General features: G+C 44.4%; 2 protein-coding genes across 10 annotated transcripts in view; one reads left to right on the top strand and one right to left on the bottom strand.

The window, feature by feature from the left end:
• LOC121549477 (histone-lysine N-methyltransferase 2C) overlaps nucleotides 1-20,843 on the bottom strand; it is a 206,558-nt gene that overhangs the window by 155,793 nt on the left and 29,922 nt on the right. For all 9 annotated transcript variants that reach the window (XM_045210464.1, XM_045210462.1, XM_045210465.1 and 6 more), the window contains exons 3-5: nucleotides 20,718-20,806; nucleotides 15,521-15,674; nucleotides 12,457-12,675 (exon numbers count right to left, since the gene is read on the bottom strand). In XM_045210464.1, coding sequence (XP_045066399.1) covers nucleotides 12,457-12,675; nucleotides 15,521-15,674; nucleotides 20,718-20,806 — 462 coding nt within the window. The remainder of the gene's footprint in view (nucleotides 1-12,456; nucleotides 12,676-15,520; nucleotides 15,675-20,717; nucleotides 20,807-20,843) is intronic.
• On the top strand, nucleotides 7,751-8,334 carry LOC121549882 (transmembrane protein 14A-like). Its single transcript, XM_041861840.1, has one exon. It carries the CDS (start codon nucleotides 7,980-7,982, stop codon nucleotides 8,292-8,294), a length of 315 nt encoding a protein of 104 aa, XP_041717774.1. The 5' UTR covers nucleotides 7,751-7,979; the 3' UTR covers nucleotides 8,295-8,334.

Raw genomic sequence — 20,843 nt, 5'->3', positions numbered from 1 at the left:
CGTGGCACAGTACGCCGCTTCCGCATACCGCGGAACCTGCCCCGTCCCATGCTGCCATGCCTGAGTACGGGAAGTTGGTTCCGCTCTCCATCCAGGCTCCGCCAACCTGCCTTCTGGCCCCCTAACCCGGTGGCCTCCTCTCCAAATCGCCCTGTGGCAGCCTCCTGCTGCCCAGCCGCCCATGCCGTGTGCCCCCTAAAATGTTTTTTGGGGTTGCCTCTCGTCCGTCCGACGATGGCATTGCTGACGCCGCTGCTCCTCTCTCGCCAGGGCCTTAATCCTAGCCCAAGGTCCCTTGCCCCCGAGCATGTCCTCCCAGGACCACGATTTGCCCACCTGGGCCATCGCCAACCTCTCCATCTCCTTACCCGGCGCTTCCTCCCATGTCCAGTCTGCCTGCTCCTGGACACGCTGCTTGGTCCTTTTATGGTGGGTTCTTCTGTCACGATCGTCAGGGAGAAAAGTAGACCAATGCGCAGCGTGATGAATGAACATTTACTTTATTATATTAAAGCACGAACAAAAACAATAAACGACTCGTGAAGTCCACGGTGACAATGACCGAACACGGAACAAGAACCCACAAACACAAAAGGAAAACAGACAGTATAAATATGGCTCCCAATCAGAGACAACCAGCCAACAGCTGACACTCGTTGCCTCTGATTGGGAGTCACTCAGGCCAACATAGAAATACACAACCTAGAACCCCCAACATAGAAATAGAACACATAGAATGAACACACCCTGGCTCAACATATAGAGTCCCAGAGCCAGGGTGTGACATTGTGTGTGTGTGTGTGTATATATATATATATATATATATATATATATATATATATATATATATATATATATATATATATATATATATTGTGATGTCACGAGAGGCTGTGTCCGGGAGGGACGTTACATCCCCCTGAGGTGGCTGCAAACCCAGACAGCTATGGCTCCATCTGCTGGTATGGTCGGGAACTCCACCCCTCTATGGCCAATCTTCCCACGCAGCTGAGACAAATGTGGAGCTGATGAGCTGAAGGTTTGGGAAGGGAAGAGACACAGTCTCCAACCGGGGCTCTCGGGAGGACAAGAGTGCTGCACGTCCACTTCCATGAGGAATATAAGGATTTGGAGATACTTACCTTTGGGAAATACTCACCTTTGGATATATGCACCTGTGGAAATACGTGAGAGACATTTGGAAGGACTTTTTGCTGGGTTGGCCACTAGCTGCAACGTGGACTACAGTAAGGCTGGGGAAAAGTTATCTGAGCGAGTGAGAATTATGATTTTGGATGTGGAAGAGACATCCCTGAACTGTTAACCCTTAAAGAGCCACAAGAGAACAGAATTTTGTTATATTTTCGTTAATTTCCCAAGACATATAATAAAATCCTTGTTTTGTTTGAACCTTGTCTCCTTGCACTACTTGAGCAATCCCGCTGAAAGCTGTGTAGCCTCTCGTGACGTCACAGATGGTGGAGAATACGGGCACGCTCAAGCGTTAATAGTGCATGTCAGAGGAGGATACCGAAGGTTGATCACCCAGTTTTCCAAGTTGGCCGTAGGCTCCCCGCCGACTGAAATGGAGGACATATTGAAAGCCCTTGTTGCTGGCCAGCAAGCCCAGATGCAAGCAAACGTGGCTCTCTTGGAGGAGCAAAAGAAAGCCAACCTTCTGAAGGCAGAGGAATTGCAGTTGCAGAGACAGAGGGTGGTCCAAAATACCCGCCCAATAAAGGCAAGTGACTTTATATCTAAGATGGGAGCTACCGATGACATTGAGGCATACCTGCATGCATTTGAGGCCACGGCCACTAGGGAAGCCTGGCCCAAGCAACAGTGGGTTGGTCTGTTAGCCCCCTTTCTAACCGGGGAATCGCTGAATGCTGTCCGGGACCTGGGCCCTGACCAGGTTACTGACTATGATGCCCTGAAGTCTGAGATCCTCAGCAGATATGGACTCACAAAGTTTGGTATGGCCCAGCGCTTTCACAGCTGGACCTTCCAACCAGACCAACCTCCTCGGGCGCAGATGCATGAACTTGTCCGAATCGCAAGGAAATGGCTTGATCCGCAGAGGAATACAGCAGCGGCGGTGGTGGAGGCCGTTGTGGTGGATCGTTACTCACGCGCCCTGCCTTATGAGGCAAAACGGTTCATCAGTCAACAGGCCTTGACCACGGCTGATCTGACCGTGGAAGCTGTGGAAAAGTACCAGGCCACAGCGGAGATGCTGAATGCTTCCCGAAAAAGACCCCAGGAGTGCGGCCCCACCACAAATGGGAAGAACCCGTCCAAAGGACCCCCAAGGTCTCGAACCCAGCCACGTCAGGACTTATCCCGGCTCCAGGGGGAGCCAGAAACCAGGCGGGTCCAAGAAGAGTACACCAGGAGGGGGAAACTTCGACAGTGTTACCGGTGTGGGGAGATGGGACATATCTCCTGGCAGTGTGGGAAACCAGCCGATGAACCTATGCCCACTGCAGAGTCCTCCAGCTCAGCACCCACACACCGTGTTGCCTCGCTCTTGGGAGTCGTAGATGGCGGCCCAGATCGACCCCCCCACCTGCCCGGTAACTGTGAATCACCATGATGTGGAGGCCTTACTGGATTCTGGTAGCCGGGCCACCCTGGTGCGTAAGGATTTGGTGGGCCCAACGTGTCTGACCCCGGGAAAGTCCTCCCAGTTTCCTGTGTCCATGGGGACACCAGAGAATACCCCATTACTGAACTTACAATGACCAGCACACGGGGAACCATACACACGACGGCGGGGGTGGTTGATTCCCCTCCCCGTCCCTGTCCTAATTGGACGAGACTGCCCAGCCTTTTACCCACTCTGGAGAGAGTCTCAGGAGAGGATAACCCGAGTACCTCGGAAACGGAGAGGCAAGACTCATCCTGGGAAGGCTCCGGTGCAATCCTCCGAGTTACTCACTCCCGCCCGGGCTCTGATAGGGATGGCAGGTGCCCAGACCGACACAGAGACGGAGCTACAGAATCTGGACAAAGAACTGTCTGGTCTGAAGGGGACCGCTGAGAGGTATCGTTTGTTAAAGCAACAGTTAGACATGAAGACAGAAGAGTTAGATATCCTCCAGGCTAAACTCCAACAGAGCTCCTTCCCTAAGCAACAGGAGGAGCTGGAGAGGCTGCGCAGGACCATCGAGGAGTGTGAGGAGACCCTGCGCAGTAGTAAGGAGGTCCAGAAGAAGGCAGAGGAGAAGTACAAGGTGTTGGAGAACAAGATGAAGAATGCGGAGGCAGAGAGAGAGAAGGAACTGAAAGCTGCTCAACAGAAGCTAAACTCTGCTAAAACCAAGGCTGATGCGTTCAGTAAGAAACTCAAGGAGAGACAACAGGAGGCTGAGTCCCTGGTCCTAGAGTTGGAGGAGTTGAAGAGAGAGCAGTCGGGCAAGCACCACGGCAATGCGGACGCCCTCTCCCGGCGTGATGCCTTCTTCGCTGCCTTTACCCGACGAGGACGTCGGTCCCGAGGAGGGGGGATGTGATGTCACGAGAGGCTGTGTCCGGGAGGGACGTTACATCCCCCTGAGGTGGCTGCAAACCCAGACAGCTATGGCTCCATCTGCTGGTATGGTCGGGAACTCCACCCCTCTATGGCCAATCTTCCCACGCAGCTGAGACAAATGTGGAGCTGATGAGCTGAAGGTTTGGGAAGGGAAGAGACACAGTCTCCAACCGGGGGCTCTCGGGAGGACAAGAGTGCTGCACGTCCACTTCCATGAGGAATATAAGGATTTGGAGATACTTACCTTTGGGAAATACTCACCTTTGGATATATGCACCTGTGGAAATACGTGAGAGACATTTGGAAGGACTTTTTGCTGGGTTGGCCACTAGCTGCAACGTGGACTACAGTAAGGCTGGGGAAAAAGTTATCTGAGCGAGTGAGAATTATGATTTTGGATGTGGAAGAGACATCCCTGAACTGTTAACCCTTAAAGAGCCACAAGAGAACAGAATTTTGTTATATTTTCGTTAATTTCCCAAGACATATAATAAAATCCTTGTTTTGTTTGAACCTTGTCTCTTTGCACTACTTGAGCAATCCCGCTGAAAGCTGTGTAGCCTCTCGTGACGTCACAGAATATATATATATATATATATATATATATATATATATATATATATATATATATATATATATACACACACACACACACACACACACACACACACACACACACACACACACAGTGGGGAGAACAAGTATTTGATACACTGCCGATTTTGCAGGTTTTCCTACTTACAAAGCATGTAGAGGTCTGTCATTTTTATCATAGGTAGACTTCAACTGTGAGAGACGGAATCTAAAACAAAAATCCAGAAAATCACATTGTATGATTTTTAAGTAATTAATTTGCATTTTATTGCATGACATAAGTATTTGATCACCTACCAACCAGTAAGAATTCCGGCTCTCACAGACCTGTTCGTTTTTCTTTAAAGAAGCCCTCCTGTTCTCCACTCATTACCTGTACTAACTGCACCTGTTTGAACTCGTTACCTGTATAAAAGACACCTGTCCACACACTCAATCAAACAGACTCCAACCTCTCCACAATGGCCAAGACCAGAGAGCTGTGTAAGGACATCACAAATAAAATTGTAGACCTGCACAAGGCTGGGATGGGCTACAGAACAATAGGCAAGCAGCTTGGTGAGAAGGCAACAACTGTTGGCGCAATTATTAGAAAATGGAAGAAGTTCAAGATGACGGTCAATCACCCTCGGTCTGGGGCTCCATGCAAGATCTTACCTCGTGGGGCATCAATGATCATGAGGAAGGTGAGGGATCAGCCCAGAACTACACGGCAGGACCTGGTCAATGACCTGAAGAGAGCTGGGACCACAGTCTCAAAGAAAACCATTAGTAACACACTACGCTGTCATATATTAAAATCCTGCAGCGCACGCAAGGTCCCCCTGCTCAAGCCAGCGCATGTCCAGGCCCGTCTGAAGTTTGCCAATGACCATCTGGATGATCCAGAGGAGGAATGGGAGAAGGTCATGTGGTCTGATGAGACAAAAATAGAGCTTTCTGGTCTAAACTCCACTCGCCGTGTTTGGAGGAAGAAGAAGGATGAGTACAACCCCAAGAACACCATCCCAACTGTGAAGCATGGAGGTGGAAACATAATTCTTTGGGGATGCTTTTCTGCAAAGGGGACAGGACGACTGCACCATATTGAGGGGAGGATGGATGGGGCCATGTATCGCGAGATCTTGGCCAACAACCTCCTTCCCTCAGTAAGAGCATTGAAGATGGGTCGTGGCTGGGTCTTCCAGCATGACAACGACCCGAAAACACACAGCCAGGGCAACTAAGGAGTGGCTCCGTAAGAGGCATCTCAAGGTCCTGGAGTGGCCTAGCCAGTCTCCAGACCTGAACCCAATAGAAAATCTTTGGAGGGAGCTGAAAGTCCGTATTGCCCAGCGACAGCCCCGAAACCTGAAGGATCTGGAGAAGGTCTGTATGGAGGAGTGGGCCAAAATCCCTGCTGCAGTGTGTGCAAACCTGGTCAAGACCTACAGGAAACGTATGATCTCTAATTGCAAACAAAGGTTTCTGTACCAAATATTACGTTTTGCTTTTCTGATGTATCAAATACTTATGTCATGCAATAAAATGCAAATTAATTACTTATAAATCATACAATGTGATTTTCTGGATTTTTGTTTTAGATTCCGTCTCTCACAGTTGAAGTGTACCTATGATAAAAATGACAGACCTCTACATGCTTTGTAAGTAGGAAAACCTGCAAAATCGGCAGTGTATCAAATACGTATTCTCCCCACTGTGTGTGTGTGTGTGTGTGTGTGTATATACAGTGGGGGAAAAAAATTATTTAGTCAGCCACCAATTGTGCAAGTTCTCCCACTTAAAAATTGGTGGCTGATTCTTTGTGCAAGTTCTCCCACTGTAATTTTCATCATAGCTACACGTCAACTATGACAGACAAAATGAGAATTTTCTTTTCCAGAAAATCACATTGTAGGATTTGTAATGAATTTATTTGCAAATTATGGTGGAAAATAAGTATGTGGTCAATAACAAAAGTTTCTCAATACTTTGTTATATACCCTTTGTTGGCAATGACACAGGTCAAACGTTTTATAATAATAGTTTTCTGTAAGTCTTCACAAGGTTTTCACACACTGTTGCTGGTATTTTGGCCCATTCCTCCATGCAGATCTCCTCTAGAGCAGTGATGTTTTGGGGCTGTCGCTGGGCAACACAGACTTTCAACTCCCTCCAAAGATTTTCTATGGGGTTGAGATCTGGAGACTGGCTAGGCCACTCCAGGACCTTGAAATGCTTCTTACGAAGCCACTCCTTCATTGCCCGGGCGGTGTGTTTGGGATCAGCCACTTTTCATCTTCAATGCCCTTGCTGATGGAAGGAGGTTTTCACTCAAAATCTCACGATACATGGCCCCATTCATTCTTTCCTTTACACGGATCAGTCGTCCTGGTCCCTTTGCAGAAAAACAGCCCCAAAGCATGATGTTTCCACCCCCATGCTTCACAGTAGGTATGGTGTTCTTTGGATGCAACTCAGCATTCTTTGTCCTCCAAACACGACGAGTTGAGTTTTTACCAAAAAGTTATATTTTGGTTTCATTTGACCATATGACATTCTCCCAATCCTCTTCTGGATCATCCAAATGCACTCTAGCAAACTTCAGACGGGCCTGGACATGTACTGGCTTTAGCAGGGGGACACGTCTGGCACTGCAGGATTTGAGTCCCTGGCGGCGTAGTGTGTTACTGATGGTAGGCTTTGTTACTTTGGTCCCAGGTCTCTGCAGGTCATTCACTAGGTCCCCCCCTGTGTGGTTCTGGGATTTTTGCTCACCGTTCTTGTGATCATTTTGACCCCACGGGGTGAGATCTTGCGTGGAGCCCCAGATTGAGGGAGATTATCAGTGGTCTTGTATGTCTTCCATTTCCTAATAATTGCTCCCACAGTTGATTTCTTCAAACCAAGCTGCTTACCTATTGCAGATTCAGTCTTCCCAGCCTGGTGCAGGTCTACAATTTTGTTTCTGGTGTCCTTTGACAGCTCTTTGGTCTTGGCCATAGTGGAGTTTGGAGTGTGACTGTTTGAGGTTGTGGACAGGTGTCTTTATACTGATAACAAGTTCAAACAGGTGCCATTAATACAGGTAACGAGTGGAGGACAGAGGAGCCTCTTAAAGAAGAAGTTACAGGTCTGTGAAAGCCAGAAATCTTGCTTGTTTGTAGGTGACCAAATACTTATTTTCCACCATAATTTGCAAATAAATTCATAAAAAATCCTACAAATGTGATTTTCTGGAATTTATTTTCTCAATTTGTCTGTCATAGGTGACTTGTACCTATGATTGAAATTACAGGCCTCTCATCTTTTTAAGTGGGAGAACTTGCACAATTGGTGGCTGACTAAATACTTTTTTCCCCCACTGTGTGTGTGTGTGTGTGTGTGTGTGTGTGTGTGTGTGTGTGTGTGTGTGTGTGTGTGTGTGTGTGTGTGTGTGTGTGTGTGTATATATATATATATATATATATATATAAATAAATAAAACATGGGGGATTGGAAGTGATGCAGACAATTACATTGATAGAAGTTACAATCTATCTGCAATATTAAGCTGATCTACCCCCATAAAAAATTAAAATAAATAAAAAATAATGTAGCAGGCACTATAGAAAATTAACACCGGTCTCATAATGCCTCAAGCACAAGCCCACGTGCTAGTGAGTAGCCAGCTAATATTTATATTTCAAGTTTAGCCAACTTGGATCTAGGTTTAATTTCACAAGCTCTGAATTCAGCTAACAAGACAAAAACAGTTGTATTGTTAAGAACAAAACCTTCTGTCCGAACAAACTCATTGGGAGCACAGGCGTGTAGGCGTACATTTTTACTCATTTATTTTACGTTTAAATTAGCAGATACCAGCACTGCAATGGCAATTGACTGGCTCGGATTTGGCTACGCTGCAGCCATAGCCCTTGGGGGATTCATGGGTTACAAGAGAAAAGGTAGTGTCATGTCATTGATAGCGGGGCTATTGTTTGGCAGCATAGCAGCCTTTGGGGCCTTCATGATTTCAAATGACCCAACCAAGACTTTCTACTCCCTCGTTGCCTCAGGAGTGCTGACAATAGTGATGGGAATGAGATTCAAGAAATCTGGGAAAATAATGCCAGGTGGTATCATGGCAGGACTAAGTTTGCTGATGGTCCTACGACTTCTCTTCATGGGTGTGATTGTAATGTGATTTGAACAATACAACAACCAACAAAAGCAAGATGGAAAATGTCTTCGCAAGGGATGAAGTTCCATTTGCACATTGTTTGTGCTTGCCTATATGTATTTTTGTAATCATACTTAATGTTTGTATATTCTTTAAAGAACTTGATGTTGAGCCTGCAACCTATGATCATATTGCTGCTTTTGTCATTCCTAAAGTATGCAGCACTGGGGCAATGAGTGCACATACACAATGACTAAATGCTATGTGGATGGAGTAAAAAGGTTGTTACTTCCTTGAATAGTTGTGTTGTCTCATAGGAAATTGTTTAAGTTGAATGAACTACATTAATGGCTTACAAACAATGACTGAGTGAATTGTTATTGTAAGAAATGTATGAAAAAAATGAATGGGGGAAGAAATGTATGCACTGGATAAGAGCTTCTGCTAAATGACTAAAATGTAAATGTAAAATAAAACACAGACTAAACAGCTAGTATAAGAATCTATATTTGACAAAAATGCTGCTAGCGATACGTGGTACAGTAATGCGCACGCGACAAACTGCATTAATTTTCCAGAATGAATGTTCATTGGTACATCCATTTTAGTAGTGTCTGCTCTGCTCGAAATTTGAGGAGTTTAAACATATACAGGGTATGGTTCGAAAGGTTAACTTCTCCTCTATTACAGTAAAATAAAGTCTATGTGTTTCGGTGTCCATATGACCTATTTTGTTGGACCAAACCTCAAATGCAAATAGCGAGTTGAAACCGCATGTCAGAGAGGAAGAAGTGATCTCTCATCTTTGTTGTTGTGAGTGGTAGGGGGAGGGGCATGGGAGAATGAGGCGAAGCGAGAGGTTTCAAGAGGGTCTTCGAGCCAAAGGCAGCGCCTTGAAACATCTGTCAATAGATATTGGAACCGAAGTGAAGTACCAGAACAAAATGTTGGATGATATGGACTCAGACTTTGACTCGACGGGCGGTTTGCTGGGGGCCACCACAGGGAGAGTGAAGCGGCTTTCCAGGGGAAGCCAGACCAAGATCCTGTGCTACATGCTGCTCTTCTGCCTCTTCGTCTTCACCCTCCTCTACTGGTTTATCAAACTGAGGTGATACGTTACAGGAGGCCTCGGCTTTTCCCTCCATGCCTCTCGTGTCTCCTTCCCCTGTCTGTGCCGTAAGTCCGCCTCTGGATCAGAAGACCATGACGATGATCATAATGCCAAGGAGACTGTTAGAATGTGCTTAGTGGTTGAGAAGACGACTCCCCCCAAATCATCAATGACGATGTACAATTGAGGGTAATAATGCATGGCTGTCATTCATTTTAGACAGCCCTGATGGACTGAGTAGACACCGCCATAAGTTTACGATTGTAACGATTGTCCATTAACGATGAGGCATATTATAGATACATTTGTAACGGTGGGTTATCTATTTCATAAAATATCTGGTAAGGCTAAGCAGTAACATACAGTGGGTATAGAAAGTAACCACCCCTTTTCAAAATGTTCACCTTTTGTTGCCTTACAGCCTGAAATGAAAACACATAAAATCAGACCTTTTCCCGGCTTTGTTTGCACGCAGTGACCCACAATATCCAAGTGAAAAAAAATCATTAAAATAACTCTGAAAATTGATGCAAACTAAAACAGTAGAATCCCGTATTTGGATAAGTGAACACCCCCCTGAGTTAATACTTGGGGGAACCACCTTTTGCTTGAATTACAGCCATGAGTCTCTTTGAATACGTCTCTACTAACTTTGCACACCTAGACTGTGCAATATTTGCCCGTTCTTCCTTGCAGATTTGTTCAAGCTCAGTCAAATTAGTATGAAAAATGTATGCACTCACTAATTGTAAGTCGCTCTGGATAAGAGCGTCTGCTAAATGACTAAAATGTAAATGTAAATGTTTCACTCTCGGCAAAATCCGATACAGGCCTTTGGAATATCGCACAAAAACATATTTGAATTCATCGACTTAATTCGATATATCACCCAGCCCTACTTTGCACACCTGGATTGTGCAATATTTGCCCATTATTCTTGTCAAAATTGTTCAAGTTCTGTCAAGATGTTGGGGATCATGGCTAGACAGCAATTTTCAAGTCTGGCCACTCAGGGAAATTCACTGTCTTCTTGGTTAGCAACTCCAGTGTAGATTTCTCCCTATGTTGTAGGTTATTGTCCTGCTGAAAGGTGAATTCCTCTCCCAGTCTCTGGTGTAAAGCAGACAAGCACGTTTACCTCTAGGATTTTGCCTGTACTTAGCGCCATCTGGTTTCTTTTTATCCTGAAAAATTCCCCAGTATTTGCCGATGTCAACCATACCATGATGCAGCCACCACCATGCTTGAAAATCAGTAGGCAGTTAAGTTACTCAGTGATGTGTTGTGTTTGCCCCAAAGATAAGGCTTTGCATTTAGGCCAAAATGTGTATTCCTTTGCTGTTTTTTTTTTTTTCAGTATTATTTTAGTGCCTTGTTGCATACAAGATGCATGTTTTGGAATATTTTTTATTCTGTATATTTGTATTCTTCTTTTCACTCTGTCATTTAGGTTATTTTCGTGGAGTCACTACAATGTTGATCCATCCTCAGTTTTCTACCATCACAGACATTGAACTTTGTAGCTGCTTTAAAAATCACCAATGGCCTCACCGTAACATCCCTGAGCAATTTCATTCCTGTCCTGTCCTGTAGCGCAGTTCAAAAGGACGACTGTATCTTTGATGTGTCTGGGTGGTTTAATACATAATCCACATCAGAATTATCAACTTGACCACGCTTAAAGAGATATTCAATGTCTGATTTGTTATTGTCAAAAATCATGTCAACCCCTATTATTTCACACCGAGTGAGTCCATGTACCTCATTATGTGATTTGTTAAGCCAAATTTTACTCTTGAACTAATTTAGGCTTGCTTAAACAAAGGGGATGAATACTTATGCAACAACTACACTGAACCAAAATATAAACACAACATGCAACAATTTCAAAGATTTTGCTGAGTTACAGTTCATATAAGGAAATCTGTCAATGGAAATAAATTCATTAGGCCCTAATCCATGGATTTCACATGACTGGGCAGGGGCGGAGCCAGAGGTGGGCCAAACAAAGGGGATGCATATTTTCATTTTAGTTATATATTTCTTATTTACAGTATCTTAAAAAAATATCTATATATTATTCCACTTTGACAGAGTATTTTGTGTAGATTGTTGACAAAAAAATTATAATTAAATCCATTTTAATCCCACTTTGTAACAAAATGTGAAGAAATCCAGAATACTTTTGCAAAGTACACGTGCATGCTCACGTGTGACACATGCTCACAAGAGTGATGCTCTACCATATAATCATGATGAAATCAACACCTCCATGATGCATGGGAAAAAAACAACCACATCAATGAACAAACACTGACAAGTCTGTATGGGAAATTCCATGCCTGTTACCTCCTTGGCAGCGTGTACAGGAGCCCAGCGAGGGGTCAACGCAACACTCAGCCCCCATATGTAACAACGCCAGCGTTTGATCATCCAAAGCAATTACACTGCATTGCATATAATTGGATGTCTGCCAGTTTGGTTTTGACAATTGTTATCAGGGTTCAAAGGTCATCAAGGTTATTACCCTAACATCCTGGTAACACTGGACGGTGGCCAAAATGTGTGCGTGTGTGTCCCCCCACCCATCCCACTCAATTCTGGAGCAAAGTAGACCCACTTTCCCAGGTGCAATCTCAGCTGTCATTTTATCTCCAGCAAAATCAATGCCAATGGTGAAATCAAAGTGTCTCAGTAGCCCTGAAATGGTCATTAGGTCTACAGAGTCAAGCAGCCATTTCTGTTCCCCTCCCAGCTCAAAATGAAGACGTGTCTAGGTCCCAATGACACCCTAGACTAGGCTAGCTATAACGTAATTAGCTGACGCCATCTCCCCAAAAAACTTGCTACTCTTGGGTCAATACTGGTGAATGAGAATTTGAGAGATTCAACAAGGATTCAAGAGACTCAATACCGCTAAGAGAATCGACATTGCCAAGTTAAGATATCATAAACACCACCATTACAGTGAAATCGATAGTGTGAAATCGCCACTGCTAGCTGAGTGGCCATCGTTACCCAACATGTCGTAAACCCAACAACTACGTTACGTCAACGTTTAAGGCAACTTACTTTTTAAGTCCCCTCCTGCTGTCACGCTGCCCCGGGCTCTTGGTGTCATGGTCGTCGTCTTGAAAGTCGTCTTCGTGGTAGTCGTCGTCTTTCTCAGAGCTTCCGCGGCGGTTGCGGATGTGCAGCGGCACGTAGCCGGGTGTGGGGCCAAACACCATCAGGTCGCCCTGGCCCAGGAAACTCTTCTCCCCACAGTAGCAGAAAGCACACAGCTTTTCACTGGGGAAACATGGGAGAAACAGGGGTTAGGAAACAGGAAGTGCGCTGTATGTAAAGGTACCATGTACGTCAAATGTGTATGTAAAACGTATGTATATGTAGCAAAAAAGCTGTTAAAAAACAAAAAAAGATGTGTCCTCCAAAAGGGGGGTGGGGGGGTTAATAAAAAAATTAAAAATAAAGTAGTGCTCATTATTTAAAAAACTGAAGAAAATTGACAACAATTATTCTTTATGGGTTGGGGTGGAGAACTCAGGGGGCCATCCCACCTAAACAGACCTAATGGTTGAGAAACAATGTGCTAAAATCAAGCTCTATCTACATACCAACAGTGGTTCAAAACACCAGCCCTGAGCAGCCATTATGCTTTCAACCTGATACACTAACATACTGCCAACATGAGGTAAATGCTGACAGCTACAACTAAAAAAAGAATCAAAAAAAGAATTCACAGAGATGCAGTAAATATTTATCATTTTTTTACATTTACATTTTAGTCATTTAGCAGACGCTCTTATCCAGAGCGACTTACAGGAGCAATTAGGGTTAAGTGCCTTGCTTAAGGGCACATCGACAGATTTTTCACCTAGTCGGCTCGGGGATTAGAACCAGCGACCTTTCGGTTACTGGCACAACGCTCTTACCCACTAAGCTACCTGCCGACATTATCAGATATTTGTTTTGGAAAAACCAGGTTGGTAATGATGTCCCCTGAGAATGCTGCATTTTTTTCCAAATCCAAGAAGCCGTCCAACAGAATCCACCAAGCCGTCTAACCGATTGATCGACAACAACATTTTTGAGTCGGGTATTAAGGGATTGGCTGCGTGTGCATAGCGCTGAACACACACACACACTCAGACACATTCAGATACCAACAAAGACACAGACATGGCCCTCGTAGGCATTTAGAATAAAAAGGTAAAGTCAGATGGATTTAATTTATACTGAACAAAAATAAACGCAACATGCAACAATTTCAACGATTTTACTGAGTTCCAGCTCATATAAGGAAATCAGTCAACTGAAATAAATAAATAAATAAATAATAGCCAAATCTATGGATTTCACATGACTGTGCAGGGGCGCAGTCATGGGTTGGCCTGAGAGGGCATAGGCCCACCCACTGGGGAGCCAGGCCCAGCCAATCAGAATACGCTTTTCCCCACAAAAGCGCTTTATTACAGACAGAAATACTCCTCAGTTTAATCAGCTGTCCGGGTGGCTGGTCTCAGACGATCCCGCAGGTGAAGAAGCCGGATGTGGAGGTCCTGGGCTGGAGTGGTTAAACGTGGTCTGCAGTTGTGAGGCCGGTTGGACGTACTGCCAAATTCTCTAAAACAACGTTGGGAGATTGCTTATGGTAGAGAAATGACCATTCAATTCTCTGGCAACAGCCCTAGTGGACATTCCTGCAGTCAGCATGCCAATTGCACACTCCCTTAAAACTTGAGACATCTGTGGCATTGTATTGTGTGACAAAACTGCACATTTTAGAGTGGCCTTTTATTGTCCTCAGCACAAGGTTCACCTGTGTAATAATCATGCTGTTTAATCAGCTTCTTGATATGCCACAACTGTCAGGGGGATGGATTATTTTGTCAAAGGAGAAATGCTCACTAACAGGGATGTAAACAAATTTGTGCACAACATTTTCGAGAAATAAGCTTTTTGTGCATATGGAACATTTCTGGGATCGTTTATTTCAGCTCATGAAACATGGGACCAACACTTTACATGTTGCGTTTATATTTTTGTTCAGTGTAGGTTAACTGTTTAACAGTGTAGAATTCAGTCTTCATCATAATCACCACCACCATCATCATCCTCCTCCTCCCCATCACCATGTCTTTACAATCACCTATTCATTTATTTTCAGCACCACCATGCAGTTTCATGGTATTTTATATATTATTATTTATATTTTTTCCATCTGAAGTGCTCAAGTCCAAACACATCCAGAGCCTTTTTGTCATCAGCAACTAAAAGTATGCATGACTTCCTGCCTCCCTCCACATGTTGCCGGGGCCTCTGTGCTGTATATTAGCGGGAGCACAATCTCTGCTAATTGGGACTAGAAAGAAAAAGCCCACCCCTTTTCCCCCTCTCTCCCCCCTCCCTTTAATAATTACAGTAACAGCCCTGCAGTCTGCAAGCTGCCAGGTTACCGCCGAGGGCCCTGAGACCTCTTTACCCAGCCTGCTTTTCTCTGCTACCCACAATCCCCGGCGCTCAATTATTTTTGCTGCTTGTTCCCCTCCCCCTGCCCGCCTCTCTACCTCCCTCACTTACCTTCCCTGCACGCCTCCCCCTTCCACGTCCTCCCTCCTCACCGCGGTGGCTCACTCGAGGCGAGCAAGCACACACATCCTCCTCCCTCCCCACCTCTCCCTGAAAAATATCCTCTCTTTTCTTTGCTTGTCTGTCCCCCCCCTCTCAACACACACATTTCCTCCCTCTCCACTCATACTTGTTTTATAGGGTGCACACACACACGCCTTGCAACCCAGCCACTGTTAACCACACACACAGCTCACTCACCTCCGCCCTCTCTCTCTCACACACACAGCTGTGACTCAGCATGTCTGAAACAGTCATTTTCGCTCACTAATGGCTTCTATTTGATGGTCTCTCCTTCTCTGTAGTGTGACCCTCTCCGTCACTCACTCTCTGAGAATGGCTAGAATTTCAGTCTTACTCTCTCTGCTTCTCTTATTGGAATCTAATTTTCCCTTTTTCTACCCTGCCACCATGTCCTTCTCTGCCTTATTCTGTCCATCTCGCACACAGACACCTCTATATCACTTTGTACCCCCTCTACTCCAACCACACTGCCCCTCCTTACCGGATTTTGGCGTGCTCCAGGGCCGAGGCAGAGGATCCTGCTGAGTCCTCTGACACAGAGCGCTGGAATAGTGGGGAGAGGGGTCTGTCGTCAGTGGGGCTGGGCAACAGGGGCACGATGACCTCCTCAACCTCCAGGACCAGCTCCTTAACTTCTGTGGGTAAAGAAGGGGGTAGAGGTTACACTGTTATTCATTGATAACATCTCAAAATGATGCAGAAAACCACATTCATAAAGAACTTAAGAATGTTTATTGACTAGAACAGACCATTTAGCCAATGGATGGCAGTAGTTTTCTCCCAAATTAGTTCAAACTATCATAATCCAGTTCAAACTACCATAATGTTTCTCTTTGGTTACACCGTTGATGTGTTTCTCTTTGGTAACACTGTTGACATGGGCAACAACACATTATTCAAAAGAAACCTGGTCTAGTTTCACTTAGGACTCTTTTAGTCACTGGATGTTAAGGACCACGTTGCCTGATCTTTTTGTTGTGACATGAGTTGCCAGACTATGCAAACAGAGCTCTATAAATTAAAACCCATTGTCTATGCAAAACTAACCCCTCACCTGCCAGTCAAGGCTCAGCGCAACTGGCACCTCTGGTTTATTCATTGGGCACCAAACAGAGGAAAACCGGCTAAGAAATGCTTATTTTTGTTTTCCGTTGCAAAACGTTTTAAAACATTTTCCATTGCATGCCCTAATGAACACGACCCTGCTTTATCCAGCAAACAAACAAAACAAACTTTCTTTGCGCAAGTGTTACCAAAAGCAACAGTGAGATTGTATGGGCTTGGTGAATGCTTTGAGCACTGGCAACCCCTTCAGGATGAGAAAGACTGAAATCCGGTCAATTCATCTCAAAATCACAAAGAAACCTCCTGAAATAGTCACAACAACGTGTCTAGGCAAAAGGAGATGACGTGACCTTTACCTCGACCTTTAAAGCGCCCCACACAGCAGTTGAGAAAATAATGTCAGACCAAAACGTTGGGAATGTCGTTTCTTTTCCTGTCGTTTCGAAACTTTACGTCAACGGGACAGACGGGCAAATAACATTTATCAACAATACCTACCACTGTTGGCATGTATGGTCAGCACATTTGCTTGCTTTCTGGCTGGTATTCACTGTTACCATTTTGATTATTCATTTTCTATAGGGAAATATGGGGCTGAAGTCCTGAAAAAGTAGACAGGCCTCGACATACAGGGCTGGAAAACCTCCGGGCCAGCCAATCATTCACATCAGTGGCCCACTTGGGCCAGTGAAAAAAAATATTGTATACAATGCTATTTTCAATCTAGGTTATATGGTTAAGTGATTTAAAAAAAACAGACGAATTGCCCAAGTTGTTAATTAGATATGTAGATTTTGTCACACGCCCGCCGCAGACGTAAATAGTTTGAGCGGAAATATCACCAATCAGGCAGCAAGAGTGTGCAGCTCTCAAACATCTGGTTGTTGCGTGGATCCGCTCATATAAGAATGACAACGCTAGGGGTAAGAAAGCGGTATGAAATACGTTCCAAGTCATGATATCTACCAGTAAATGCTAAGACAAGAATGGGTATGCAAACCAAGTATTTAAAAAGTTTGGTCCGATGTCTTGGTTGAACATAGCCAGCTAGCATGCTGAAACAGTTATTTCTAAAGGCTTTCACAAAAAAACTGCAAAGTAGGCCGCCCTGGCAGAATGATATCATGATGAATTGTATCCATTGAGTGGGCATATGTTTTGCAAAACTCTGCCATTACATGTACAATGTGCTACAATGTACAGTACAAAAAAAAAGCGCTAGCCAACGGTCTCTTGCTAGTTCCCCAATTAAATTTTTTATATATTTTTTTTTTACTTCCAACGTGGTCTCCTGATGTGGTGTAAGCATTGTTGTGGATTTCTAATTTTGCAGTTTTTCCACAAAGTAGGCTGCCCTGGCAGAACGATATCATGATGAATTTTGCAGTTTTTCCATACAAAATAATTTTGAGGGTGAAAAAATAAAAAAATAAAATGGGAAAACAGAATTTGGCCAAAAATAAGAGATTTTATAGGGCCCGACAACTGTAACCAGGTAATTGTAAATTATTTTTATTTGTTTTTAATTCGCTTACAATATCACCCTTTTTGAGATTGCGCAAAGGTTCAAACAATCAATGTAAATATGATATTGTCAAGTTAAAATGTAATTATTTGTGTATGGATGGTAGGTTATTATAGGCTACTTGCTCAGTAAGCAAATGAAAGATAAATCATCCGCTATTGAAATTAATAAATATTTTTTATTTTCCGAACCATTGACCTGGATCTGATTCTCAGCCACTCATTAAAGAGCGATAGGGGACCTTGATTTTTTTTTTTTTCCCAGCGACGACATTGCTCCACTCTGGAGATGGGGGGAGAAAAACCACATATCCTTGTTGTAGCTCTTAATGGCATTGATGCGTACACACTGCATCTGTACCCAAAACGCCATCCCTGGAGCAAAGGCAACCCTGGTCTTTGGTAGCACTTTGCATAAATAAGAGGGAATTAAAACAAGATCGGTCTATAATCTAACGCTAAACATACAGGCCTATATTGTGGGAAAGCAGATTCTGGGTAAAGGGAGACAACTCTGTGGGGTACAAGTAGAACAGGGACCTCATGCCCTTTTGACATGGACTTGGCCTAAATTACTTTCAGTTTAAGTCTGTGTGTGTGGGGGGGGACGCGAAGGACATAGGAAAATCCCACGACAAAAGCCCAGAGGCCCCAAGTGTAATTAATAGCCAGGAAATTAATCTCCGGCAAGCAGCTTTTGTGGAGGGGGGATAAAAAGCTGTCACGTGTCTCGTGGACATGATTGAGTCGTTCAAAGATGGGGTGCCTTGAACTTTAAGCCACCCTTGTTGGAAAGGGGTAGGGTGTGTGTGTGTGTGTGTGTTGGGGGAGAGGGGCACGTTACGTCACTTTTTGGAAGTGGAACAGATCAAGTGACGCTAAATGATGTTTGCTGGTGTGATCGTCTTCGAGGGCCCTAGGGAACAAGTACAATGAGGGCGGGACCAAGCCCCAGAGCCTTGGGTGGCCCAAGATTAGGTAAGCGGTTGGCTAAATTTAGCCCCAGGCTTTGACATGATCTCACCATGAATAGTAGTGATGGGGGAAAATATATGCAGTTACATATCGGGATATTAGTTTTACGATATATCGTATCGACAATATCGCAATATTATTTTTGCGCTAGTTGGCTGTACACCTGCACCAATTTCTGCGCTAGTTGGCAGTATTTTGCCTTCGTAGCTTGTTCTGCATCTTCTTTTTAAATAGGGAGCCAATTTGTTTTCAACACTTATTTCCATGACCGATCAAAACTGGTTTCTCATGGCTCTCTTGTCCCTCTGCAGCAGCAATATGGTGACATCGAATTGAAATAAAATCACAGTATCGAATCGCAATACATATAGAATCGTGAGAATCGCAATACATATCGTATCGGCACCAAAGTATTGTCATAATATCGTGAGGTCCCTGGCAATTCACCAGCCCTAATGACTAGGCGTGGGTCTCAATACCAATTCATTTCTTCCTCCCCTATCCATCCTTCCCACAAAGGACTGCCTAGGAGTGGTCTGAGTGGGGAGGGGAAAACGGAAAACTAGCTGTTATAGGCAGAGAGGCTTGGAAGTCTGTTATTGCTCTATTAACTTATTTTACCAGGCAAGCTGAAACTCCACCATGCAAAACCTGCTGATTGGAAGGTCCTCTGTAAATTGTATTTTCAACCAGAAACTATCAGGAAGTAACACTGATCAAATGTTTTCACACTTTTAAAGTGTTAGTTTCATCAACTGTTGTGACAGCAGCACAAATGCAGTTCAAATTACTTGGATTTCATTTCTCTCCTCTTTTTGTTGCATTTGCCAAGCTTGTGAAGCCAGTTACAGGTCATCAAAATGCCAGCAGCGAAAAGAAAAGCAACACTAACAGCTAACAGGGGAGTTGACCGCGTTCTAAAATATTAGACCATCCTCTGGCAGTCGATTTACATAATGCATTCTTCGAAAGGCGGCTTGTTTTCCAAGGACCATCTACCTTAATGAACCCACATCTACAGAGATATCGGGTTAGAAATGTTTGGGGATGTGCACGGTAGGCCGGCGAGACCCCCGCGGACAGCAGCTGCAGATGGCTTTGTAAACATCCCATAACAAACCAGCAACTAAGCCTACATTTTGGCTCTGCGGACATACAAATATGAACTTTATTCATCTACCTTTTAGCAAAGGATCCCTTGTGGTGGAGGATGGCACAACAAGCAACCGAAAACTGGTAGATACCCTTCAAGTAGTCTGAATTGAGAGTTCGCAATCGCGTAACAGCTCTAAAGAACTAAGGCTTAGTGATTAAAGAAGCATTTGATAAAAGGATAAAATCTCCCCCCGAATACCAACACCCGACTATCAGCAATGGCAGCCTAAACAAGCACACAAGTATGAAAACAACGGCACGCAAATATTAAAAAGAGGAACACGCATGAAGGAACACACACAGAAATAAAAACTAAAGGACGCACACACTCATAGTCAACCATGCAAGCGCACACACTGATACAGGCATGTACAGGTAGCTGCCAAAATAAAGGAAACACCAACATAAAGAGTCTTAATAAGGCATTGGGCCACCACAAGCCAGAACAGCTTCAATGCGCCTTGGCATAGATTCTACAAGTATCTGGAACTCTACTGGAGGGATGCGACACCATTCTTCCACGAGAAATTCCATCATTTGGTGTTTTGTTGATGGTGGTGGAAAACGCTGTCTCAGGCATCGTTTCATAATCTCACATAAGTGTTGAATTGGGTTGAGATCTGGTGACTGAGACGGCCATGGCATATGGTTTACATTGTTTTCATGCTCGTCAAACCATCTAGTAACCATTGGTGCCCTGTGGATTGTGGCACTGTCATCCTATGGGGGCATAGCCATGGTAGCCAAAATAATAGCCTGCCCAGCATTTTTATACATGACCCTAAGCATGATGGGATGTTCATTGTTTAATTAATTAATTAAATCACACCTGTGTGGAAGCACCTGCTTTCAATATACTTTGTATTCCTCATTTACTCAAGTGTTCCCATTATTTTGGCAGCTACCTGTACAGTATATACACAAACACATTTCCATAACGACCGAGACAGTCAGCTCACCCATCTCCTGCATGTTCTGGGCTTCGGTGGTCTCTGTCCCATCCATGCTGTCCTCATCCTCACCCTGGGATTGGCCTCTGCTACAGCCCCTGAGACACACAGGGAAATAAATCAGTCATTGATCTG

The sequence above is a fragment of the Coregonus clupeaformis genome, chromosome 34, assembly GCF_020615455.1.
Source record: "Coregonus clupeaformis isolate EN_2021a chromosome 34, ASM2061545v1, whole genome shotgun sequence".
Lineage (NCBI taxonomy): Eukaryota > Metazoa > Chordata > Actinopteri > Salmoniformes > Salmonidae > Coregonus > Coregonus clupeaformis.
Note: the sequence above shows the minus strand (reverse complement) of the source record. Positions and strands in the feature narration are given on the sequence as shown.